Source organism: Harmonia axyridis, chromosome 2 (genome assembly GCF_914767665.1).
Source record: "Harmonia axyridis chromosome 2, icHarAxyr1.1, whole genome shotgun sequence".
Classification (NCBI taxonomy): Eukaryota; Metazoa; Arthropoda; class Insecta; order Coleoptera; family Coccinellidae; genus Harmonia; species Harmonia axyridis.
The window spans coordinates 27,650,246-27,678,178 of NC_059502.1; the positions used below are offsets into that span (position 1 = coordinate 27,650,246).

The 27,933-nt window shown below is 33.0% G+C and overlaps 2 protein-coding genes and 1 non-coding gene across 3 annotated transcripts in view; all 3 read right to left on the reverse strand.

Annotated features, from left to right (window-relative positions):
- The window catches only part of LOC123671928 (glycine-rich cell wall structural protein-like), a 61,215-nt gene that overhangs the window by 28,910 nt on the left and 4,372 nt on the right, over positions 1-27,933 (reverse strand). The window lies entirely within an intron of this gene.
- Positions 8,526-27,745, reverse strand: LOC123671935. Its single transcript, XM_045605836.1, has 4 exons — positions 27,411-27,745; positions 25,124-25,176; positions 18,603-18,974; positions 8,526-9,150 (listed from the first exon to the last, which is right to left on the reverse strand). Exons 1-4 carry the CDS (start codon positions 27,435-27,437, stop codon positions 9,084-9,086), a joined length of 519 nt encoding a protein of 172 aa, XP_045461792.1. The 5' UTR covers positions 27,438-27,745; the 3' UTR covers positions 8,526-9,083.
- On the reverse strand, positions 25,637-25,708 carry Trnah-gug. Its single transcript has one exon. It is a non-coding gene; the product is annotated as a tRNA-His (tRNA).

The following is a 27,933-nucleotide window of genomic DNA, read 5'->3' on the forward strand; positions in this document are numbered from 1 at the left end:
TCAATTTTAAGGGTCGCTGGCCACTTCGGTCGTTGCGGCTCGGTCGCAGGTACTTTTCCGCCGGTCTCGGGAACAGATGCTTCTCGTCGTCGGTGCAAGTGTTGCACATATGTTGTAGTTGTAGACTGTACTGAACTCAATTGAATTATTCGCCCTGAAATACCGATTTATATGGGCATTCAGGCCGTTTTCCATTCGACCGTTAGCAAAGCCTTTCTACAGATCCCTTAGGGGTGTGGCTTTGATCATTCCAAGTTTTTACACCGTTTTTAGCATTTTGGTTCGAAATTTAACTCAACTCGAATATTTTCGAGGAAATCGATAGATTCCCTACAATATAAAACAAACTAACAAACTCGATTTTTTCATTTCAATAGAGCCAGAATATTATGTATGTTATTATGTTCATTACTAGTGTGTCATATTGTCCTTAGTATACGGACACAACGGCTTTTGTTAGATGTCAAAATAATTTCTTATATCTTTTATTTTGTAGTTAGATTCAATTTTCAGTTTATAATAGTTGAAAACAATTAACCAAAGTTAGTATTTACTACCAAAATGGAAGTATTATTGCAATAACTCAAATTATATGATTGAAAAACTAAACAGTATTTCATTTTGTACGCATTACCCCCAACTGCAGTAACAACTAATTCATTATCGATTGGTCAAATAATCAAAAATGGAAACCGAATTGATTTCTGTAAGACGATTATATTAGGTACACCCACGTATATTTCTTTAAGATAAAGGACGAAGCATTTAAGTATTTCAAAGAATACAAACAGATTGTTGAAAAGCAGAAGATTAAAATGTTTACTTTCTGTCAATTGTGCTGAATTTTGTGGGGTCGAATTTGAAGAATACCTCAAGAAAGAGGGTGTCGTACACCAGAAAACCAATTCTCATACCCCACAACAAAACGGTATGGGTGAAAAAATCAACAGTTCCATTTGATACTGAAAATGGGCTGAGGCTGTCAATACAGCCATTTATCTTAGAAATAAGTGCATAGCTAGAGGTCTAAATTACCAAACCCCATGCGAAATTGGTATGGTAAAAAGCCAGATATTAATCAGCTCAGAATATTCGGCACTGAGAGTATGGTTCATGTTCCAAAAGCTAATCGTCTCAAATCGGATAAGGAATCCAAGAGAATGATACTAGTTGGATTTGGAGATAACGTTGAAGGATGTAGATTATATGATCCCACTGTTAGAAGAATCATAACCAGTCATGATGTGATTATTCATGAAAAAAAAAAACCAAAGAAATTTTAGTCGATCAAAATTTTGACTTGGGCTAGAAGCAAGATTACACCAATTCAATGAGGGATGATGAAGAATCAAATATCCCTCGTAGATCTGAGAGAGTCAGAATACCAAACAAGGGATTGAAAGATTACGTCACCTACGTTTGCAAGGGTGAAACTGATATAGGCGATATACCAATAAGCGTCAGAGAAGCTCTATCAAGACTAGATAAGCACAGATGAAACTAAGCTATGCCTATGATAGAAGAAATGCCGTGATTCGAAGAAAACGACAAGACAATTGAGAATTGGTGGATGCGCTGAGGCATGGTACCATCGTTGACTACAATGGCTGTAACTCAGAAGGCTTTTCAGACGCAGATTGGTGATCCAATAAACTGGATCGGAAATATTTCACGGGCTTTGCATTTAAGCTAGCGAGTGGATCCATTCCTGAAAAAGTTTCAAACAAAAGAGTACTGCACTCAGCAGCACTGAAGACGAATATATGGCGATGAGTGAAGCAGCCAAAGAAGACATATATTTGAGGAATTTGTATGAGGAATTGAATGATGGTGTGGATTCCTTTAAATTATTGATTGTCAATCAAGCTACTCAAAAATTAGCATTGAATCCTGTATTTCTTTCACGCTCCAAACATATAGATGTTAGGTACTAGTGGCTAATGAAGTTATCAAAATTAGAATACTTGGCGTCATCTGATATGAAGGCAGACATTTTAACGGAAAGTTTACCCATTGTCAAACATAAAATGTTTGTGAAAAATCTAGGTTAACTACAGTTGTATTATTTGTGTAATTTTTTAATTTCGGTTACTGTAAAAATTACATTTAATGAGTGGGGCTGTTGAAATATATCAAATATTATTTTGAGTACATGCTACGCCATCTGTTTATGTTCATGTTGAACACATATGTTGGGTAAACTCTACCATAGATAAATAGATAAACTCTACTGAGGACAGTTTTTCTTCCTCTTATTTTTGATCTGTCATTGTACACATAATGTATTTATCTATGATTTTCATCAATGACCTCTCTTGAAATTCGCTCTTTTCTCTTGTAACTCGTTATGTAAGTGTATTCATTCAAATATAGACTTTATTATGTGGCGCAAGTGCTCATAAGATCAGAAATATTTGATTATTTTCTCGTTTCAGTAGAGGATAATAGACAGATACTGAGCTAACATTATAACTATTATAATCAAAATTAAAAAAACGAAAAACGAATTTCTTTTTAACCTCGCAATGATGCGATTATCACGAAATTGTGCATCTAAATTTATTCCACTATTTTGCATTGATTTATGAATTTCAGTTCGATGTGATGGCTATCTTTTCAATTACTGAGAAAAAAATATTTAAAATGAATATCACTAATATCAGCTGCTACCAACAAAATTATTTTATGATTGCCTAATCGGTTAGCTAATTGAATAAGAAAAATAATGAATATTACTCTCATACTCTGGAAACATCATACGGATTTGGCTTCAACTGATCCTTTGAAGATTTGAAGTCCTACATTTTCATGCTGCTGCCATCTTTTAAATGAACAGTCAACTATTTGTGAGTCAATATCTTTCTAATTCACTGAATGCAATGGAAACTGCATTCTTCCCTATAGAATTAATTCGCATTATTTTGAAAGAAACGTAGATTGAATTATTATTCTAAGGATATTTTTCAATATTTTTGCTTTTGAAATTATTGTGAAAAATTTATGAATGAGGATAATGAATTATGAATCAAATACCAAGGAGATAAATGAAACTTTCAGGAGAAATTGAAATACCTACTTATGGAATGGAACGTAGATTGAATTATTAGTCTAAGTATATTTTTCAATATTTTTGCTTTTGAAATTATTGTGGAAAATTTATGAATGAGGATAATGAATTATGAATCAAATACCAAGGAGATAAATTAAACTTTCAGGAGAAATTGAAATACTTATGGTATGGAATATCCTTTCTTCATATCAAAGTGTAGAATAGTTATTTATAATACAAGTGCAGAAGGCATTGATATTCTTCCACGAGTTCAAAATTCAAAAACGAGCCACGAAGTGGCGAGTTTTTGAATGAACGAGTGGTAGAATGAGCCTTCTGTACGAGTATTATACATTATTTTCTCTAATTCATTGCATTTTCATTGAAATTAATGAAATATTTCGATAAATATCATTTAGTGATTTTTGCATTGAAAAATGTTGGTTGGCAGAACTAATTCCTTTAAGGCAAATTGATGAATTTGACAGATAGAGCCGTGGCGGAAAGTTCGGAGTACCAACATAGAATAATAAAATGTAACCATGAAAACTGTGCGTTTCTGATATATTCTCGCACGATTTTGTTCTACAAGATGTGGAAGAATGAACGGAATAACCACAGAATTAGAGAAACCTATTTTATTATATTTGACATCCAGTTCCATGTTATCATTGAGGGGTAATTCAATATTCAATGATCAATTATTAAATTATTTTGAAGTTTACATATTTCATCTTATTCATCCATAGACATAACATTATATTATCATTTATTATGTCTGTAATGTATACCTACATCTTAATCAACATCATGTTATTTTACAGTTTTCTTCTTACTCAATGTCATACTGGATGACTTTTAAATTTTTGATGACAACTACAAATACAATACCCCTGTTAGTTGTGTTGTATAAGTTTCTACAAATCAAGGGGACAAAATTGAGAATATAGATATCATTAATTTTCTAAGACATCAGTAGTTCTTTCATTTCTGACTCAATGTTATACTCGATAACTTCAACATTTTTTTATGGTGACCGCGAATTCAATACTACTGTAAGTTTTCTTGCATACGTTTTTGGGAAACAATAATTCTGTTCTGAAATTTTATACATATTTAACCACAAATCCTAATCACTACACTAAATGTGGAAATTGACATAAGATCAATATTCAAAAAAACATTATAATTTAATTTTTTCCATTCAATGATTACAATGATTGAACTATTACGTTTATTTTCTATAGGTAGGTTTAAATAACTATTCATATCATAACTTATGAATTCGAAAATTATGAGCCTTGAGGTAGGTATATTGGAAAATAGTCCAATTGGTGCTTTATTGAGATTATGTTTTATACTAAAATTCTTTTGTTCAATATTGAGAAATAGAAATACCTATAATAGGCATTAACTTTAATTGTGGCTATTGTATTTCACAATCCCTTCTGTGTAAGGATTTTCAACAATGAAAATTATTTTTGCCTTAATCTCAAATCGCATGTTTCTACCTAGTTTTTCACTGTTTTTTTTTACAAACTCAGTCGAATAAAATCTGACAGTTAAAAATGCAGGAAAATTTCCTGAAACAGCTAGTTAACTTGTCTTTACCTTTATCCTTCATAATATAACGAATTTTTGAATGTTTTGTCTATAGTAAATGTTCAAGTGAATATTCATTGGATTGAATTTGAATTGTCGACACACCATAACTGTCGAACAGAAAGACCTAGAAAAAGGAAATTATCAGGAAAGCATAAAATGTTTTCTTAGATGAAAAATAACAATCTCAATTTTGCACATACATAATATCAAAAAAAATTACTCAATATGTCCGTAACAACAGATACCTGATACAACAGATTCAAGCTCAAATTTAGTTTATATATTTAAATAATGCGGCATTTCAGGATGTCTGTATCAACAGAAGATATGTAATAAATTACATCTCATATATATTTAAGTATTAATCCTTTGCTCTTCAAGTGCGCAATAGATGCATTAATGAACGAGTGCTCAAGAACTTCTGATATCAAGTTCGCATTTTCCTCAAATTTAACGATTTATTTATGTAATTTCTAAGGAAAACATGAGTCATAACTTATGATTGAAAACTTCATGCCTTCCAAACGAATGTACTGAATTACAAAAATTGATAATTAATATACCTATATAGGGAGTCAAAAATCCTTCTCAGCGTGGTTCCATTTAATTTCCATTTCCATTTGGAGCAATGGAACTTAGCTATTAGATTTGATATGATTCATAAGCAATTATTATTATGCATATGCATATACATGTACAGGGTGGGCAAATTTCGATGTTTTAGCACTACAACTTTTGAATCTGAGGTGATAGACAAAATCTGATATCCTATTTTTGATCTCTTTTTCTGACAAACTAACAAGGGTAATATTCATTTTTGGCCACCTTCTTTTGTTTTCGAGTTATAAGCGAAAATTGGAAAAATGGCGATATCGAAAATTTTTTATATCTCCACTAATACTGATGCTAGAGCTCTGAAATTAAAACATTATGCAGGCACTTTTTTACGTAGAATCCAGTGGCGTGCTCGTATTTTCAAAAGGGTTTTTAATTACGAAGCTATGACCCAAAGTTATGTTTTTTCAAATGGAAACACTAAATTTCTGGGCCATTTTTTGAAAGCTTAATTTTTCCTGATTTCAAAAATATATAACATCGTATGGTTTGTATTAAAATAAATAACAGAAAATGGTCAAAAACCTTTTTTTACCTAAGAGTCTCAATATTTCTATGGTTTCAACTGTTGATCAGCACATAAAAATTGAGTTTTCTATAACAAGAGCAGTGTCCTTCCGTCAATGTGATTATTTCTATGCTTTTGACTCATTTCTACAAAATTCGAATCTAGATTTATTTTATAAAAATAGTTTCGAAAATATAAATGAACTCTGAGAAAATTTCCTAGGTTCAAATATTCATCTATTGACTTTGGTGCGAAATATCCAGAAGATGTGTCGACTGTGCATTGTTGTCATTATTAAGTTAAATATTATTTCTTGTTTGTTTCCTTCGTAATTATATTGTTGAGTTCAATCATATATGCGTTGTTTCATATTATATTTAAAATAATGCGTATTCATTCTGGAGACCTATGAAAATAATCTTCCGATACACTCATCTCATTAAAACTCTTTCGATTGAAACATTCGATCTTGTGGATCTTCTCGTTATTTCTAAATCAATTTTTAGATAAAAAATTTATAAAACATATCTAGATTCGAATTTTGTAGAAATTAGTGAAAAGCATAGAAATAATCAGATTGCGGAAGGACACTGCTCTTGTCATAGAAAGCTCAATTTTTCTGTGCTCATTAACAGTTGAAACCATAGAAATATTGGGACTCTTACATGAAAAAGGTTTTCGAACATTTTCTATTATTTATATCAATACAAACCATACGATGTTATATATTTTTGTAGTTAGGAAAAATAAAGCTTTCAAAAAATGGCACAACAATCTAGTGTTTCCATTTAAAAAAACATAACTTTGGGTCATAGCTTCGTAATTAAAGAACCTTTTGAAAATACAAGCACGCCACTGGATTCTACGTGCAAAAGTGCCTGTATCATGTTTTAATTTCACTTTTCAGAGCTCTATCATCATTATTAGCAGAGATATAAATGTTTTTCGATATCGCCATTCTTCCAATTTTCGCTTATAACTCGAAAACAAAAGAAGGTGGCCAAAAATGAATACTACTCTTGTTAGTTTCTCAGAAAAAGAGACCGAGAATAGGGTTTCAGATTTTGTCTATTGCCTCTGGTTTAAAAGTTGTAGTGCTAAAACAACGAAATTTGCCCACCCTGTACACATTAACTAGTTGAAAGAAAACAGTTATTGATAATCAATTTCCAAATATTCAATCCAATTGGCTAAGGTTGTTTCGAACCAATATTTGGAATTTTTCAAATTATTGATTTTTGATTTTGGAATGAAAAGTTTGATTATGAATACTTTGTTCTGCATTGATAATCAATATTGAATTGAACAAATTAGGTGAATTTTGTTTTCATTCAAATTCCATTGAACGAAAATAAGATTCAAATTAAAATATTTGATGATGATTTTAGTGAAATGCTATTGAAAGAATATAAGAATAAGTTTCACTCTACTATAAAATACGGTCATTCTCATTGCCATTATCTGATTGGAGAAATTCTCAAAGAGTTTTCGAATTTAGATAAAGAGATAGATCTCAATCTCCCATATTTTCTAAACCCTTATTCGTTAATGAAAGCTGACAATGCAGAAAGAAAGTAATTCCACAAGTTTAATAAAAAACTGGTATGTTGTTAGAAACTAATTGATTTGTTACAATTATATCTGGCTCACATAGTGCCAATGAACTCGCACCAACATACATTGCCAAGGACTTTTACTTTCTATACTTAATGATTGAGATAGAACTGACTTGATCAGTTAGATAACTGCTTCCAATTTTGTATCATTGTATCATCCAAATGTGGACCAAACCAGAAGAGTTTTTTGAAGGTCAGAAGATGTTCTACTGTTTTCGCAAAATTTGGATCAATTCTTTGATATAAGTTAATATTTTTGAGAATGAAATAATTAATATGACAATCACTATCTACTGACTAACAAACTATGTATATACCTAATATAAGTTTTGCGAAACTTCGTAGGTACTAATAATACATAATAATAAAATATTTCAATTTAAAATTAGTGGGGAAGGAAACAGCACGTGACTCCTCAGTTAAAAGCAAAATTAGAGATATTTCTTCTTACAAATCACCGATTTTTATGTATTATATTATGTATACAGGGTGTTTCAAGTTCGACTGCCTATTAGACGTTTCTGGAGAACTGGGCCTATTTGAAATCTGAAATTTCGGAATATGACATTGTTCATGATGCCCTATTCAGCTAAAATATTTTCGGAGCTCCGGCACATCCGGTTATACAAGAATTCAAAAAAAATTCAAAAAAAACTTTTTTTTCATTTTATGTCCTAGATATTATCAAGATTCACATTCTCAATTACTTCTCACTAAAATTATATAATGGTTTTCAAAATATTAAGAAAAACCCGGAAAAAAGAGAGAATTTCCATTGTCACTATTACGTGAATTATTGTTACTGTGAATATCCGATACGTATACTCGATTGACTTTCTCGAACTAGAATGATGTACGAATATGGTGCATATCTCGAACTTGAGGAATATCATCACAGGGTGTTTCAAATATTGTGCCGAAAATTGTGGAAAAAATTTGATCATAACTTTAGATTTTCAAATTAGAACCCTATTTTCTTATGATTGCGTTGGATTCTACGGAGAAAAAGATGGGGTAAATTTTTTCATTTTTTGTATAACCGGAAGTGCCGAAGCTTCGAAAATATATCAGCTAAATAGGGCATTATGAACAATCTGTGAAAATGTATAAAAATAATCCTTAAATGCAACCTCTCGACGAAAGTTCAAACTATTGTAACAAGTATTCCTAAATGGTAACTTTTACTGATCATTCAATCTGTCTGTCAATATCGTACATTATTTTTGTCCTTCCTCTGGGCAAATTTTGACAGATCACGAGAATGTCACGTTGTGGTGTTCCCTCTAAGTAAAAGTGTATAGTGTGTTCTTAGTTACTACTTCGACTTCAAACCTGAATTCTCCCTCGTATGTTGAATATTTCAGATTAAACTTTTGGCTGACACATTTTTTTTTATGGAAATTTTTTGTATTTTATTTGTTTTCATATGTTTCCCGAAGTCCAATCATTATAATAAACAATCAGTCAATTTATCTGCAAAATGACATTCCATGAAAAAATAGTACCTAGATATCTCCAATTATTATTGCTTCTTCGGAAAATAATCAAAGCACACCCCAAAAAGAATCGTCTCTGTTACTACCATGGTTAAAATTTTGTATATTTTCTGCCGAGAACGTGAAGATCGTCGCTACCTGACCCCACCGCCCTTGAGTCAATGATCGAAGCAGCACCGGCACTAGAGCGGACCTCACTTCAGTGCTTTCCTTACTCTTTTACTCATGACTCCTTTATGTCCTTCTTCCAATATTTGACACCTAAAAGAAATTATTTTTATCTCCCAATTCTAGGATTCTTACGGTATTTTGTTTCATATTTCGCTAATGATTTCAAAATTTCAGTTCGATCGATCAATGAATGATATTGATTTATCTCCGTAAGCTTCAATCAAGAATGAAGTGGTTAGAGTAAACTCCTTGAGGAAATTTCAAGTTATTTCATATATTTTCTAGTGATGGGTTCGAATGAAGTATAATTCAATTTTTATCACAATAATTATATTTCTCTAATTCTGTGGTTATTCCGTTCATTCTTCCACATCTTGTAGAACAAAATCGTGCGAGAATATATCAGAAACGCACAGTTTTCATGGTTATATTTTATTATTCTATGTTGGTACTCCGAACATTCCGCCACGGCTTTATCTGTCAATTCATCAATTTGCCTTAAAGAAATCAGTTCTGCCAACCAACATTTTTCAATGCAAAAATCACTAAAATATATTTATGGAAATATTTCATTGATTTCAATGAAAATGCTATGAATTAGAGAAAATAATGTATAATTCTCGTACAGAAGGCTCATTCTACCACTCGTTCATTCCAAAACTCGCCACTTCGTGGCTCGTTTTTGAATTTTGAACTCGTGGAAGAATATCAATGCCTTCTGCACTTGTATTATAAATAACTATTCTGATCCTGTTTTTTTGAGTTCTGTAATTATTGAGATTTGAGAGTGCATTTCAGAGATATCTCACGATGTAAATTTGGTTGCTTCTCTAGACAGTAAAAAGCATAATCAAACCAGACTAAAAATGAAAAAAGTTCAATTTGGGATAATGATATACCTTCACGATGGTGAATGAAACAAATATTCTTCCAATGTCGGACCAACTCAAGGCTAATGTTTCTGTTATGTTGATAGTTCAATTATCATCTGATGGTAATATGGTCAATTACGGTCGACTTCAATAAATCATTTCGGTATTCTACTGGAGATTCAGTAATTGATGAAGAATATTCCTCAACATGTACTTAACATTTTGATACTTCTTCAGGATGACTTGATTTCTTGGAATCATTAAGGACAGAATCTAATGGCTCACACCATAATGATTTTTCTTCTTTTTGGGATGGTTTGACATTATGGGTTGATTATGGGAAGGTTAAATGTATATATTTGATACCGAAGCTAGATCCGGATAAAAATGTTTGTTTATATACTAGTGGAATAAATTAAAGGATAAAAATAAAATTCGAAATTTTTAGAGGTTTTTCAAATGGCTGCATTTTCGATAACAACGGTCGTATTTCAATTTGAATTGAATTTTTAATTTTTTGAAAATTGGATCGATAAAACAACAAAACCGCTACATGGATTGAATTGAAATTCTCTGTGATTTTTGTGGTGATATTGAACTGTAAAACGCATACTCAACATTGATAGTTTCTTCGATATTTTCAATTCAGCGCCTGATTATACAAAAAGCCTCCAAAAGCCCTTTTTTTATCAATTTTTCAAATTAATGTAGATAACGAAAAAAAAATTTATTCCGAAAATACCATAGCTACTTCTTGTAGAGAATTCTTTCAAGATTTCAAAAGATCACCTAAATTTTCTGTGCAATCATTGATTGGTGAGATATTGATGGTTAAAGACAAAAAGGTCCTTTTCAATTCAAAGTTCGATATTTCAGCGAGAACAGCTCGTATCGAAATATTGAAAAAAAGGATATTGGAGCTGAATGAACAAGTTATCTCATCCATATAGTGGTTAAGTTGGAAAAAAAATTTCAAAGTCTGTAGGCCAAAAATAAAACTGAAAATTTTCGCAGAAATTTTAGATACGGTATTCATTAGGATTGAGTGGTGCACGTTGCTTGAAAACATTATGAGATCTCTAAACTATAAACTTCAAGCTTCAAAAAGATTTTTTCAAATTGAGATACGACCATTGTTATCGAAAATACAGCCATTTGAAAAACCACTAAAAATTTTGAATTTTATTTTGATCCTTTAATTTATTCCTCTAGTGTATTCGGTGTCTGCGATCAAATGTTTCATTCATCAGTCAAATTATACAAGTGACTTCAAAAAAGTCATATAACACATATATTAATAATTTAGCAATCATTATTCGATCTACCAAGTTATCTGGATTTTTCCAATATTCCATTTTCTCATAAAAAGAAATTTGTCAATTATTCTTGCAGTTCTCGCAGTGCAATAGTTCGACCATATGTAACTATATCACCATATGTAACTATATTTGTGTGATGCTTTATGAATGACGGTTGATTTCAGCTTCGCTCCGCCACTTTTTTCCTAGTTTTCACGGATGCATCAAATGTATTTTTGATTCTTAAGCATAAGACCGAAGTTAAGTTTACGCCCTTTTGTGTCCTGTGCTTGGTGCATTTTGCAGGTGAGCTGTTTCTGAAATTTGGAAGAGTGACTCATAGGATATTGTCGATCTTATCGGGGAAATCACTTTAACGTTGGTTTTTTTTGAACACATGCTTCCTTATTGATTAGAGGCGGCTGCTATAAAGGTGACCATATACTGTGTGGATTTGTGTTCTGTGTTTCTTTGGTGCTTTATTGAATTTTTAAAAAATATTGTACTTCGTCCTTTTTCTGTTTTCTTCCTTCCTACCCGCTCTTTGTACTCCCAGCGGTTCCTTCCGTGGTCTGCCTTCTGTCTTAAGTCTCTCTTAACGACCCAAGAGAGTGAAGAGTCTTGTTTCCTTTCCTTTTTCCTATCTGGGCATCAAATCGGTGAATAATTCAGCAAACATGGCACCACGAATAAATAGCAGTGCGGAAATATTTTGTAAAAAATGTGTAAAAGAAGTGAAAACTTATATAACGTGCACAAAATGTGACAGTACTTATCACTTCAGTTGTGTGTTGAAAATTCCTGGAATCTTTATAAACCAAGAAGTAGGACTGGTTTGTTGTGAAGATGTAATCTCAAAACTAAGTTCGTATGAGGAGGTGAAGCTGAAACACGAGAAATTAAAAGCGCGTCTAACAAGTTTGAATGAACAGCGTTTTGAAATTTCAGTTTCCCAGCTGCAAGATGTAGCTGAGACTGAGCCGAACATCTCGAATAATTCCTGTATATTTGAAAATGTTGAAAAGTCCGATGACAAGGATATTCATGTGGAATACCTGAATCAGATCATTGGAGTAAAGAACGAAATAATTGAGGAACTCAATGATAAAATAACAATACTCAAAAACTATAATAATTTATTAGAAAATATCGGCGGAAAAAAATCGACCACTATTCCATCTATTGGACTTTCCACAAGTTTCTATGAAGCAACGCAGAGACCTCCGTTACAGTCCTCGATATGCGAAAACAAAAATTCGTCACATGGAGTACCTAAGCGTATGAAACGGATACTACTGAATGAACAGGTGTCAGCGAACCTTATCAATGAACAACAGACGTATATGAATGGGCAGATGTCATCGAACCCACATCAATCTAAAGATGATAAGAAAAAAAACATCGCTAAATCCGTGAAAGAGAACGTAAATGTCCCTGGACTGAACAAATTGAATAGTTCGAACAATTCTCGTCCTGGAATAGTAAAGGGTACAAGAACATCATCTGGAGAAGTATCGACGTTCAACAGCTGTAAATCTAAAATATGGTTGTATATTGGTAAAATTGAGCTGGGGACGACTGAAGATTCTATCCTAAATCATTTGAGTAAGATTTTTCCTGACCGGTCTTTCGTTGTCGAAGCCCAGCCAATAAGAGCCAACTCAACCAGCATGGCCTTCAAAGTGGGTGGTGACGTTGATCTACATGATGAGCTTTATAAAAGTAGCACATGGCCGGAGGGAGTAACTGCCAGGCGTTTTTCCTTTTTTCGAAAAAAAAACTATAATGAACAATAAAGATTATAAAGCTGAAGAACTTACAACACTATTAAATTTTAATTTGCAGTCTTTGGGAAACAAAATTGACGACGTCAAGTATCTTTTAGAGTCACGAAAAGTTGACATAGCCTGTTTCACGGAACACTGGCTTACTTATGATAAATTCACGAGAATAAATATGGGTGACTATGTCGTAGCTAGTTCTTATTGTCGAAAATCTTCGAGACACGGTGGTTCCGCTGTTGTCCTCCGAGTTGGCCTACCTTTTGGGGAGCTCGTAGAGGTTGCGTCTCACTCGATAGAAAGAGTGATAGAGCTTTGTGGTGTGAGAATGCTGACACTTAAAATGATAATAATTTCAGTTTATAGACCACCATCTGGAAGTGTACCTGACTTCATTGCTGTCTTGACAAGAGTACTCGAAATATGTCGAGGGTCTTATCCAACGGATAGTGTGGTTTTTTCTGGCGACTTCAACATTGATGTTTCGAAAAATTCGAAGGAACAGGAACAACTTCTGGAGGCTTTCAAAATATATGGATTGGATCCAGCATTCACTGAACCTTCAAGGGTGACAAATGTGACTAAATCGTGCATAGACAACGTTTTTTCCGATATTGTTATAGCACCTAGAGAGAAATTTACCTTTGATCCACACATTTCAGATCATAAAGCCCAGATCTTCAAATTTCCAGTCAAGAAATCAACCAATCAGATTCCATATTATAAATTAAAAAGAAACTTCAACGAAAAAAACACTTCTCATTTCATTGGGAAGATCAAAGCTGAAGATTGGACGCTGTTGTACTCTGATGATGCAGCGGTTCAGTTTTCCAATTTCCACAGCCGTTTGCTTGATATCTTTCATAAGTGCTTTCCTGAAGAAAGAGTAAGAACTGAACGCAGAAAAAAGTATCAAAAGAATAGAGAATTAGAGAAATTGAGGAATAAAGTAGATGCAGCTGACACAATAGCAAAAGTGAGAAAGGATGAACAGAGTAGACTACTTTACGAATTCTTGAGGGGGTCCCTTAGGTCAAAAATCAGGGAAACAGTGAAGGAGAAGAATGCTCTTAGATTGGCGAAAGCAAGCAATAGATATAAGGCAATGTGGCAGCTGATACGACAGGAAACAAATACTCAACCAAGAAAGACATATAGTAATTTAACATCAGATGACATGAATAACTACTTGGTATCGATTGGGATGAAAATAGGTGATAATACCCAAATTTCACTGGATGGATCGAGGGGACTACTCGAGAATAAACACGAACAGAATTTGGAGTCCATGTTCATGTTTCCTGTCACAGAAGAAGAAATAATGCACCTCTGCAGAAAACTCAAAAGTAAGAATTCGCGGGATATTTATGGAATGTCAGTGGCGCTTTTCAAGCAGGCTTGCCCTTTTCTTGTGGTACCACTTTGTAGACTGTTCAATGATTGCATGTCACAAGAAATTTTTCCTGACGAGCTTAAAGTAGGACTAGTTAGTCCTATTTTCAAGAAAGGTGACCCAGACGAATTTGCAAACTACAGACCGATATCTGTGTTACCTGCTGTATCCAAAATTTTTGAGCTGATATTGAGGGACAGACTGCATGGGTTCTTTGAAAAACATTCCATAATTCATGAATCCCAACATGGTTTCAGACAAAATAGGTCCACAATAACAGCCCTGACGCAGGTCATTGAAACAATTGTTGAGGCGTATGAGAGAGGAAATGAAGTGGAGCTTACATGTATGGACCTGAGTAAAGCGTTTGATAGCGTAAACCATGAAATTTTACTGATGAAGCTTCATCATTATGGAGTGCGAGGTGGAGTGAATAACTTGCTCAGATCTTACCTTACGAAGAGAAGTCAGGCTGTGATATGGTGCGATGAAGTATCGGCTCTTGGAGTGTTGACGGCTGGAGTCCCGCAGGGGTCCATATTGGGACCACTGTTGTTCATCATTTATATGAATGATCTGTTTCGGAACGTCACCGTGAAGATGGTGGGCTACGCGGACGACACTGGCTATCTTAGCACCTCGAAATCTCGGGATAAACTTTTGAGGGAATCGATGGTGGCAGAAGGGGATGCTTCGTCGTGGTTTTCGATAAATGGTTTGCTCTCCAACAGTGAAAAAACTCAGAAATTGGTGTTCACCAACAGAGAAATAAATCAAAATTCTCTGACATACTTAGGACTAGAATTTCAGTCATCTCTGAGTTGGAGTAAACACATCGACACTCTCTGTAGAAAGCTGTCAACGGCATTATTCATGATACGACGTATCAAAGAAATAGCAGATTTGTTGACAGCTAAACAAGCTTATTATTCTGCCTTTCACAGTGTGGCAAGCTATGGAATTATTTTATGGGGTCATGCTGGGGATGCCGAAAGAATTCTTGTGAAACAAAAAAGAGCATTGAGGATATTATTTGACATGGGAAACACAGAAAGTTGCAGAAATATCTTCAAAAGGGAAGGCATACTCACGATTACTTCCATTTTCATACTTACATGTGTCAGTTATATCCATGCAAAGAGGGATAAGTTTCCAAAAAACTCAACATTTCACGATTATAATACACGTGATAAAGATAAATATGCCATACCCCGCCATCGAATGAAGAAGGAAGAACAAGGACACAATTTCATAGCTTTGAAACTTTATAATAAACTGCCAGACTTTTTAAAGACTCTGGGGAAGGCACAGTTCCACAAGAAAGTAAAAGAATTATTGCTTGAAAACACGATCTACTATATACACGAGTTCCTCGCCCGATCTTAGCGTTTATATAGTGTATTACTTTATTTGTTGATTTTATCTGTATGATAATATTATGTTTTGTATTTGTATCTACACATCTATTATTTTAGATATATTATTCCATGTTTTATTGACGTGTCATGTAACTTTTGATGACTAGAATTTGTACATGAAATCTTTGTACAAATAAATAGTAATAGTAATATATATATCTCAAAAAAGAATTCATAGAAAAATAGTCTATCATGAACATGGTGAGAAGGTGAATTTAACAATTCTGGTTTGATAAAAAGCTTTGATATTTTCTATTTGATTCTACCAAAAACAATTTTATGATAAGTTTTTCAGCATTTAGTGATTTTTTTTAGTCAACAATAATGATTCATAAATGTATATTATTATAGTCTTGGATTTCTGTTTTTTTTCAGTTACACCTATAATTTGTTATAATTTGTCATTTCAAACAGTAAAATTCATAAATCACAATGAAATTTTATTTAGGGTCCGATACATAATATTCATAACTGCAGCTTTGTAAAAAACAGCAATAATTTCTTCCTTCCTAAAAGAAACTTAGTAGAACTAATTATGCAGAGATCATTATGAGGTAATCAATATGAAAATAATATGCTTTCTTTGCGAATTTCTAATCGACTACAAAAAAAGAATCGACCATCTGTCTGGTGCAGCCGTCAGGAATATATTAAGATATATAATAATGTGAAACTCAAAAAGAATAATATTTTTCATTTTCATTGAAGGTGATTGTTATATCCTGAAACAGAGAGCAGAAAGGGAGTGTAAGACATATTGAAAGTATCAGAACTTTTGCTTGAAATGTGTAATATATTCGAATTATTTTTTCTTTATAGAATATTCTTTAATGTTTTATTGAGAAAATACTCAACATATGCATTTACATAATATTCGTTGAAAATATAGAGGTCGAGAATAAGGCAAAAAATTTGAAACAGAAGTAAAATATCAGAAAATCACATCGAATTACAATAAAATTTGTCTTGTATATTTTTGTACAATAAATGTTTATTTGAATTGTTATTATAAATATATTTCATTTAACTGATATTTGTTCCAATATTTTTTCATAAATTCGTATAGGCATTGCTTGAAATACATTTAGAACGATTTATTTTCTGCTTCTTGATTATTTTTTTTTGATTCGTCTATATTATAGAGATTATTTACTGTGAGTTCTTTGGATTAAGTCTATATTTCACAGGATTTTTAATTGAAATTCAATATTTAATATGAGTTTTGTAAGCCACGTTGAACTGTAGAGAGGTAACCAACTTTAACGCTTTATACGTACAGTTAGTTTTTAGTTGAAGTCATCATTTCAAAGAAACGAATAAGACATTTGCAAAAGCGCAACCCAGGAGGTTTTGGGTTTAATTGTCCCCCTCCACCAAACAAATCCAACTCTAAATATTAGTACTGAAATTATATATTTGACAAATATTCATGAGACGACTGTGTAAACTGTTGGATAGAATTTCTATTTATTAGTATTTTAATTGTATAATAATAATCGATATAAAATGTCAACAGAACTTGTGTTACCTACATTGCTACCGACTTTTACCTTTTTATGTATTTTATAAATAAAATAATAGTAGAACATGATATATAATTTCAAGTTATCATTACCTGAAAAAGGGGTAGGTACTAAAAGTATCAGAAGGAAGAAACAACAAAAGATAAAAATGTTTAATGAATTGATAAACGGATATTTTTGGTGAGATGAAAAAAAATGTTTTCAACAAGAATATTCATGAGGTTATTGAAGTAACTCATTTACAAACACATTGAAAATCCTATAAAATATGGAAAATAATCATAATTTTTTTTTTCCACTACTTACCTAAAAAAATATATATCGATTTTTACGAAAGATTGCTGGGTAAGAAATGAATTTGGGCTCAATACAAGGAACAGTTTCTGCTCTCAAAATTGCATCATACAATCTTTCATTGTTTTCATTGCCAAATCGATCGCACCTTCATATATTTCCGTTTGTTCTATTCGCTATCATCTATCGATGATTCATTCTAATTTAATCATTTTATCATTGACCTGATATATTTGTACCTTTCGAAGAATTTCAGCGATCAAATTTTTAAAAATAAAAGAATTTAACTTACGGTGTTGTTGTATATGTATTTATCAAACATAAATATTAGACAATTATTGGAGTATTTGAAAGACGAAGTAACCAAAGATTATGATTTACATAATGAGCAACCTATTAGAATTGCTTTATTTCTTTTGGTTAAATAATTTCTGTGTACATGTACAAGATTTTAATATTATATACCGAGGCATAAAGAATGAAAAAAAATAAATTTTGTAAGATCAACTTTTAACTATGGGGGGGGGGGGCAAACCAATAACGATAAATTACTCTAATTTCTTCATTTTCAATAGTATAAGTATTTTTTTATTTTTATTAAAATAGTTATTTCAAGAATAGCATCAATGTTTTAGTTACCAGATAGGGACAGCTACCCCTCGCTGGGTACGCTCATGGACGTAGGTAGGTAAAGCAATTTCGAAAAATTGTCAGCAATTTTTTTGTGTTTTCCCTGATTTTCGAGAGACCAAATCAAAGATTCAAATTTTTCGACTTTATTCATTGAAAAAAACTGATTTTTCTTCACAAATTCGCAGATTCATCTATTTCTTACAGAAACAACAAATGGTTTTTGTCGTAAGTAAACAAATTCAATTTCTTGTGTTTCAAATGGATGCACAACTTTCGAATGTTGAACATGTAGTTAATTACATCATCGGTCACTAAACTTGAATCCATTACCTAATCGAGTGAGTTTTGGTTCTGAAATCGTACTTGATGTCGTCTTCGATGACTTCGGTAACCGGTTTTACATCTTCTGCGTGTGCACTTCCATAATTTTGAACCTGAGGTAGAGAAACCTGTCGGAACAACTGACCCAGTCCGAGTATGCCGTGGAGGTCCACTTCCTGGTAGGCGTCGTCTGGCGGAGTTGTCTTCAATTTACCGTACTTTGGGCGTTTTTTGTTTACCTTCGATAGATCGTAATAGAAATTATCCTCGATAATGGGACTTGGGTGGTGGAATTTGAACGTGACATGGGACCGTGGTGGATAGGTGAGACCGTGGTTGTCGGCATCTTCTACATGGATTACGAGACCTTCTCTTGGGATCCTGAAAAAAGTTGGATTAGCAGGATTCATATGAGTGTTTATTGCTGCTTTGAGTCACTTTAATGGTCGAAGCTTCCATAGGTGTATTGTTCGAATGAAGTCTTTGAGAAATATATACGTTATGAATAAAACGATTTGAATATTTGTTTCTTCACCGAAATTATGAGTTATCTTCAAGGTTTCAGGTTTTAGGTGCATAGGTTAGGATCAAAACCATATTTCGGCCAATGGACGAGAAATCTACAGGTTCTATCTCAACCAGAATGTATATTTTGCATTTATCAGAATTTGGGATGTGCATTCCTCCGGTCTACCGGAACCGAAATCGAAATCGGAGTTTTCATTTATGATTAATTGAAATCGGATCCAATTCTGGAACTGGAATTGGAATTGAAATCGGAGGCAAATGGGGGATGTTCAAAAATAATGCGAGCACAAACATTATTTTGTCTCTTTAATTTCACGACGAAATAATCCAGATTGATCAATTGAAATAATGTGGAATTTACAAAAAAAAAATCACAAATTTTATTCAATTTTAAACATTATTTATACCTTGAAAGAGAAAGGTTATCGGGTATGTAGTCAAACTTGAACAATTTTAACTTTTTATTGCTTCAGCCAAGCTTTCGGACAATAACTTGTCCTTCTTCAGGGCTAATGAAAATTACATAAAGTTGTAAAAAACACACAGAAATAAATATTATATACCTATGGACATTGAAATATTTTTAACATTTAAGACTCACATTGATGTAAGTTCTGATGTATTGATTTCTGTGTGTTTTTTACAACTTTATGTAATTTTCAGTAACCCTGAAGAAGGACAAGTTATTGTCCGAAAGCTTGGCTGAAGCAATAAAGAGCTAAAATTGTTCAAGTTTGACTACATACCCGATAACCTTTCTGTTTCAAATTATAAATTGTTAGTCGAGATTTACAAGTAATTATTTATACCTATCTACCTACTTTTAAACTAGTAGGTACATTATACCTGATGAATAAAAATTTCGCAGTCCAATCTAGTTCGCAATGGGTCAAAGATTAGGCCAGCACCACTGAATAGTTGTTCACTTGCTACTGAGCTTGGTAGATAATATGACAAATATTGGGAGGCGATCGAGCTCAGGGAATAGGTAGGACGACAATTTTTTTAAAACTATGTTATAATATTCAGAAACGAATATTATTCACCAGGAAAAACATCTTTCCGCATATAGTAAAGTTTTAGTAGGCAATAATAACATTTAAGTTTTCAGATTAAAAATTCGCACCAAAACCGGTGAAGGTGTCATGGCGTCGCTAGTAACGTCAGCGTATCCTAACTAGTAATACGTGACGTCATTCTCTCTGATTGGTGTTCAACATATCTTGGCGGACATTCAAATTTTGTAATTTTATTTTATGAAAATAATGATTTATCTCGCGATAAGAAAATAAATTCTTGTTTCGTATACTTTGACACAAGTTTCATCGAATTATTACAAAAGTTTAGAGATTTTCAATAACTGTCATCTTGTCTTTTGTATTTTGAATTCATTTTCCACCATAATAATGGATCTTGAATAATGAGAAAACGATTTTCTGAATTGTATTCATCTAGTAGTCCTTTCAATATGAGAACTTCGTTCAAAAACACCATATTCCTCTGATATTTGGTATTATCGTAAGAAATTGCACAAGTGCATCAAAATTACCGATAATTTTGCATGGCAGCGTGTTGTCATAAAAACTGTATGAGTTCATTTTCATTTTTGGAGAAAGAGCCCTCCACTTCCAGTGTCGGGCTCTTTCTCCAAAAATGAAAATGACCGAATGCAGCCTTTCAAAGAAAACACGCTGGAAGGCGAAATTATCCGATCATTTTGATGCACGAGTGTAATTCGGGGGAATATTTCCCGAATAAACTGTTACATCACTTGTCAAACTGATGTAGAATGGAATTGCCATAGATTCGAACTGTGTAAGATGCATAGAAACTATGCATCTATGAACAGAACAATTATCGCAGTGCTGTTTCGCTTCCTACAATGCAATTATCGCTATATTTTTTATAATTGTTCTCCATATACATAGAATTTTTGACAGGGGGGAAATATTCATCTTCATCGTCGCTATTCAAGCATATATATATTCGATAAAATTATTTGGACACTTTTATTAATATTGCTAGATTGACCAGCTATTGGTGAAGTCAACCTTTGCCGTTTTGTTGCAGGACCGTCAATATTTCTAGCCTCATTTGAAGATTTATTTCCATCATCAAGTAAACTGATAAATTTGAATTCAACTCAACCTGTTCTTCAATTTCTTCGATGAAAAATTTTGTTTTATACCAAGGATTCAGATATGTGGCTATTGCAAATAACAAGTTCAAAGTGAGGTCTCCGAATCTTGAATTCAATTCGTCGAAGGTACATTTTATAAGACTTTCAAATCTTTCATTTATTTTTTATTTGTAATGTTAACTTCAATGTATGTTCTAATGGAATTACTGATGAATTGCGATCGCTCAGACTCCAGGTATTCTGCTCAAAAAGATTAAGTTTGGTTCAAGGACTCCGACTTCAGTATCTTCTTAACCTCCGATTCAAAAGTGTCGGAATTCCAATCAGAAGTGTAATTTCAGTCGCAATCGAATCTGCGTATTGCGTAACATCCCGAATCAAAATGTATTCTTACTATTCCAAGTCAGCCTGAAATAATTTTGACAATCGCTACATTGCTAGAAGGCGTCAAATACAACAAGAAACAATGCACTGCACGTTTTCTATGGGAAATGGCTTTCTGTGAATTTGGCTGAATTTTTGATATGTTGTAGTTCTTGATAAACTGATCAGAAGTGCCCTTTGCCACAAAGCTCAAAAATGGACAGTTTTCGAGATATGGAGCTTTGAAAATGGATTTTTTGCAATTTTCGGGGTTTTTGCTCATCAATCGGGTGCTCTCATTTCTGGTTGGGATGGAATTTGGATGTTCGGCGGCCAGAACCCGACTGAGCAATAATCTTTCTTGGTTATATTAGGCACCGCTATCGATAATTTTTTATACACTGCTCCACATTGGCTATGAAATGAGATACAAAGTCCAAGATCTTCCATACATCTTTTCATGCCACAAGATAACGCCAGAATAATTCACATGACCGGGAAACGACATATTGTAAGATTTTTTTAAAAGAGACCATAATAACCGAATCCTCATATATCTGATGTCCAATAATATCAAATATGTTAGTCAAAATGTTCATAACCAGGCACCGCGAGCTGTAATGGGGGAAAATGGGAAAATCATAATCATATATCCTCAGGGATAACAATTTTGATCACTATTGATGTCATTTACATATGATATGTGATTACATATGATATGTTTCTCACAAATCTCGATAATCTGACAATGAAGTGCCAAGACATTTTCCTCAGAATGTCTCGAAATTGATGATAGCATCTCACAGACAAACGAATCCGTGAAAATTTCTGCAGTTTTGATGCAATATAGTACTATCCGGGTAGAATATAGAAGCCCAAGTGTTGGAAGCTTACTATGAATGGAACTTCCGCTCGTTTATTTATGCGTCACTTCAGTCCTTGGGGACCACATATATGAGAATATTATTAATATGAGATTTGATTGATAACAGATTAATACAGTGTTGTCCAACGAAAACTTAACACCTCGATTTTCCGGATTTAAAATGAAAATGTGGAAAATCGCTCGGACCCGTCTATTTAACGCTCTTCGCATCCCCGCAATTGAAACCCTCCAACGGGGTTGAGTACAACCCCTTGATTTTGAATAGGGATGAGGGGGGCTTTGTATCATTGGACGATACAACTTTACTATCTAGTTCAGAATATTCTCACTGCCTTGGAGCGAAATAACGATATTGTTCATTTTTGAGAATTTTTTCTTGGAAAACTGGAGGTGTGCCAAAAAAATAAAAACGCTCCAGTAATGTAAACTTATGGTAGAACCTGAAGCAGAGAGCGAATTTTTGAAAACGGAATTTACAGGGTGTTTTTCAACCTTCAAATTTAATCTGAACTTATCATAATTCCCACCCTATATTTTTGAGGAATTATTGGAAGTAGACAATCATATTGTTCTAAACTGAAAATTCATCAATATTGATAAAATCTTACCAAAGTTATGAATAAAAGAACAATCGGTCGAATCGGACAAATCACCCTGTATAATATTTTATATAATCAATATTTGAAATGATAAAAAATGATATCGTTTTGAAGAACTATAAGACTTTCCTTGATATGTTTTCTACAATGAGATCATTAGGAACGTTGATTTAATTGGACGAAAGTTGTTAGATCTGGGAAATAGATCATTATACACGAATGATCGGATAGGCCATTCACCTTTTATATTTTCTTGTTTCTATATTTATTACAACAGCAGGTAACTAATGTCTACAAGGTGATTGATGGAAAAATTAATAGTTTAAACAGTGTTGAATCATTCAATTTTTTTACGTCATGTGAAAGTGAAATTGAAGTTACATTGAATGTTCAAAATAATAAAAACATGAATGAAAACATTTGGATTCGAAAAATCTTCTGTAATGAGTAATAAGCGTTATATTAAGTGTTTTACGACAATTACATTATGCAACAGGACTTTTTTTGAGCGCTTCTTCCTCGAACAGAACATTCAAATCTGCCCGGATGTCCAGAACATCAATAATAATTCAACAATAATTGTTGAATGAGGAAACCTAGAAACTTCAAATTTTCAAGGAAGGTTCGGATCTCTCTTATTGCGGTTGAGTTCGTTAATGGGCAAAATCCAAATAGGGGTTTCCTGAATATGGCCAATCGAAATGTCATATTTCCGATATAATTTCAAAACTACCTATTCGATAACGGTTTTAAGTTAAATGCTAATTTTGTTTTTGATAGAATACTGAGTTTTGGAATAAACAGGAAAAGAGAAATCCGTAGTTAATGGTACCACAAATAGCGAATGAAGATCAATGAAGCAAAGAACCAGGTAATCATGTTAAGATATAAAAGAAAGAAAACTGAACCTACAACGAAAATTAAGATCAACAACCAAGTGATAACAAGTGTCAACTCGTGGGATAATCATGGACGAAGACTTTACTTTTAAAAATCATAGGAGTAGAAGAAGCAGGAAGAAAGGCATATTACATTATGAAATTCTACGTATGTCATTGTTGTTTCTGCATTCATCGTTCGACCCTCACAGTAAATATCAAAATATATTTGAAAATTTTAAGACCAATCGACTACACAGAAAAGGATATCTTATCGGCGGAAGTGGAAGCAGAATTGTGAAGTATGTGCGCTGGACAACCGATAGCTTCCATGTCTTCGGACAAAATCTCTTTCAATTAAAGAAACTGGCATTTATTTTCCTCTAAAGTTTTATCCGCGTTAAAGACAAAAATATTTTGTATGGAAATATTAAGGTCCTCTAAGAATTTGATACAAAATGAAGTCATTGTATGAGACGATTTATCTGACTATGTGTCCTATTTTAATAATTTTATTTTCATTACTTTAGTTTCTTAAAAATAATGTATGAGCAACGGAAACAGCAACAAAGAAACAACTTTAATTACTTTAACAATATTGCAACTCACTGTATTCGGTATGATTTTATCGATCATAGTGATGATATTATTATTATTATTATTAAGCATCGATTAAAGTTTAGGCAATGCCTATAAACTGACAGAAAAAAATATTTCTTTTAAAGAGGAGAACGAGGTAAAGTGCTTGAAAAGCCAAAAATAACACTATCAAATTACACACTTTCACTTGAATGCCAAGGTGTTGAAGACTGGAGCGAGAAGGAATTCGTGACCAATTGTAGATGTGCTGTCGTACCTCGGGATTCACGGGTGAAGCCAGGATTCGGCAGGCTTATTTAGTTTTTTAGCTGTTTGGTATCTGATATATTAGTGATAACAGGAGTACCAGATAGATATTTCCCTAATTCTGTAGAGGCGGCAATGAATACTAAAATTCCAGTTAGGTTTGAGGCATTTTAACTGCAATAATTGTTGGTGATATTTGGTATTAAGATATGGACTGCATAGTTTTTACATTATTTGTGAAACACTTAAACGTTATAATATGTTTATTCTTCAATTACGCGGGAACTTACCTTTCCCCAAAGAGTGCTGTAATTGCATCAGGGATGTATAAGAAGAGGAGTACCTAAAAAAAAGCAAGTATATATTGCTTCTTTAGTATATCCTTCGAAGATCATGTTAATTCGATTCCTTAGTAGGTACCCACTTAATATTTAAGTCAGAAGTTATTGAACGTTTGTTGATCAATGCGCCAATATTGCCCTTGAAAACCACAGAGCTGTATATAGGAATGTGATCTTAATTGAGAGGGTTCTTAAATTTTTGTTAACCGAATTTTATGTGAATTGCTTTTTCTGAGTTCAGTATCTGAGAAAGACTTCGATATGAATATTGACCAAATATTCAGGTTCACTTTATTTTGACGAAGTTATTACGAACAGTCGTGTTCCAAATAATGAAATACACTTAATTTCAAAATGATCAAAGTGAATAGAATAACATTGCAGTCTTCATATGGAAGTTTGAGCTTTGTCTCATGATGAAGTGTGTTAAAAAAAAGCTCCCCCGTGACAATGCTCGCACATTGCCGTGACCAGGATTCGAACCTGGGTTACTACGGCCACAACGTAGGGTCCTAACCACTAGACGATCACGGCTACTGGAGCTGTTGGTGACTCGAGAGTTTGAAATACACTTGAGAGGAACTTCTAAAGGTTGCCATACACAATCTGTTTCTGTCCGAGGCTATATTAACCACTGTACTAGTTAGTAATTTTCATGATACAGGATGAATTTTTCATATGATTTTAGTTTTCGAAACATTGCACTATTCGAATAATTCTTAAGCAATATTTTGAAAAGAAAACTGACAGGTTGGAATTTAGAAAACGTAAGCTTTTTCATTTCAATCAAATTAAAGTAAGTGATTAAATGCTTACAATAATATGCATCTTACCATTTTAGTCGATGTCTATTTCATAAAATGAGATTATTTATGATACGTGAGACCGAAAATTGAAAATTTTGAAGGTAATATCATTCTCAAATTCAACAAATAATTTCCGCACTAGTGCGGGGAAGCGACACTTTCCGAATTGAAAACAATGCGGGGAAAGTGGTTATTTAGGACCGGTTGTGGAAAAAAATCTTTTCCAATAGCTCCTATTTTAGCTGTTTGTATTTATTTTTTCAGGAATACCAGTATAGTAGGTATTCACTGCATCAATCACCTAAAAAAATATTATGGCATGGTAAAAAATATTTAAAAAGAGTAATATATAGAAGAGTATGCTTCATCATATTCATATGGTATAGTACAAACTTAAAAAATATACAGGGTTAGAACTATTTAGAGGGCCACTACAGGGATAGCGAAAACCGTAAAAAAACAGGATGGCTCATATTATGAAAAAGTCGAGTTATTTATATCTCGAAAAAACTAAAAATCGGATTTTCTTTCTTTCTCTATAACTCATTTGTTTCTGAAGATGATTTCACGAAATTCGGTTTGTAGTCATTATCCAATTTAGAGATTCTAATGGATTCCTCAGATTTGTTTGTTTTTCATTGTTTCAGATACACGATAGTTCCTTATAGACGGCATGTTATTGCTCTTTATGAGATGATAAAGAAAAAAAATACGAATTCAACAATGTATCACACTCTTCGAAAATATCGAGTCTAGCTATTTGAATTGGAACTTCCTTTTTGTTTTTTTGTTCAAGCTGGAGCCAGTTGTACGCTATGTAGAGCATGATAATGTAATTGATAGGACGTTACTTATCAAACAGGATTAAGGTTTTTACAAAAATCAAGTGGTGGTTTCATATAACAACTGAACAAAGTAACAAATTATTTGATAATTCTGGCACCAGCCTACTACTCAAACAAAAAACAAAGAAGAAGTTCAAATTTGCGTAGCTAGAGTGTGATACATTGTTGAATTTTTTCTTCATCATCCCTTGAGGAGAACTAATATGGCATCCATAAGAGAAAAAAATGACTATCGCGTCTCTGAAACAATGGAAAACAGAAGAAATCTGACGACACCACTAGAATCTCTATATTGGATAATGACTACAAATCGAATTTCGTGAAATCATCTTCAGAAACAAATGAGTTAATAAAAAAAAACAAAATCTCGATTTATAGTTTTTTCGAGATATAAATAACGCAACTTTTTCATAATTTAAGCCACCCTGTATTTCTTACGGTTGTTCGGTAGTGCCCCTCTAAATAGGTCTAACCCTTGTATATAAATATTGTTATAATAGGTACAGAAATGAAACTAGTTTGTTTTCAATAGATAATAATAATTGCTATAAGTATTTCCTAAGAGTGAATCGTACTTCGTCTTACCTGATAGATATGCAAATAACTTTTCATGTTGGCTGTTCTCTACTGAGGATGCACTACTTGCACACCACGCTTTTATGTTATTATTTTCGATGAAAGTAGGTACGCTCATCGCTAACGAATAAATTCGCTTCCAGCAATTTTATTCTTCTACATGCGTGCAATTTGAGGATATTTCATTTGAAAATAATCATCATTACTGTCGACGTCCGCTGAGGCAAACAGGAACTTCTCATTGGTGTCTTCAGCAATACCAGGCGGCATTTGTATGGATATTTTAATATCCTCAGGCAGTATTGCGTGAATAATTACGACACGTCTTCATTGATAGAGCAAATAGCTCTTTCAATTAGGAAAGCTTATTAGAATTGTATTTCTCTATTTCAGTATTGTAATGAGCTCAATACAGTTCTAGAAACAGTGCTGTAATGAACTCATTACAGCATTGTTTTCAGTTATATTTTTCGTTTAGTGGTTGTCTACACAGACTTCCAATCCTATCAAAATTCAACACACGTCAAATTGT

Excerpts from the sequence above, each read along its gene's own strand:
- LOC123671935 (XM_045605836.1), bottom strand. The coding sequence starts at position 27,437 with ATGAAAAGTTATTTGCATATCTATCAG. Across the intron at positions 25,177-27,410 it reads GTTATTTGCATATCTATCAG|GTACTCCTCTTCTTATACAT; the intron begins GTAAGACGAAGT and ends GCTTTTTTTTAG. Across the intron at positions 9,151-18,602 it reads ACCAAAACTCACTCGATTAG|GTGTCAAATATTGGAAGAAG; the intron begins GTAATGGATTCA and ends AATTTCTTTTAG.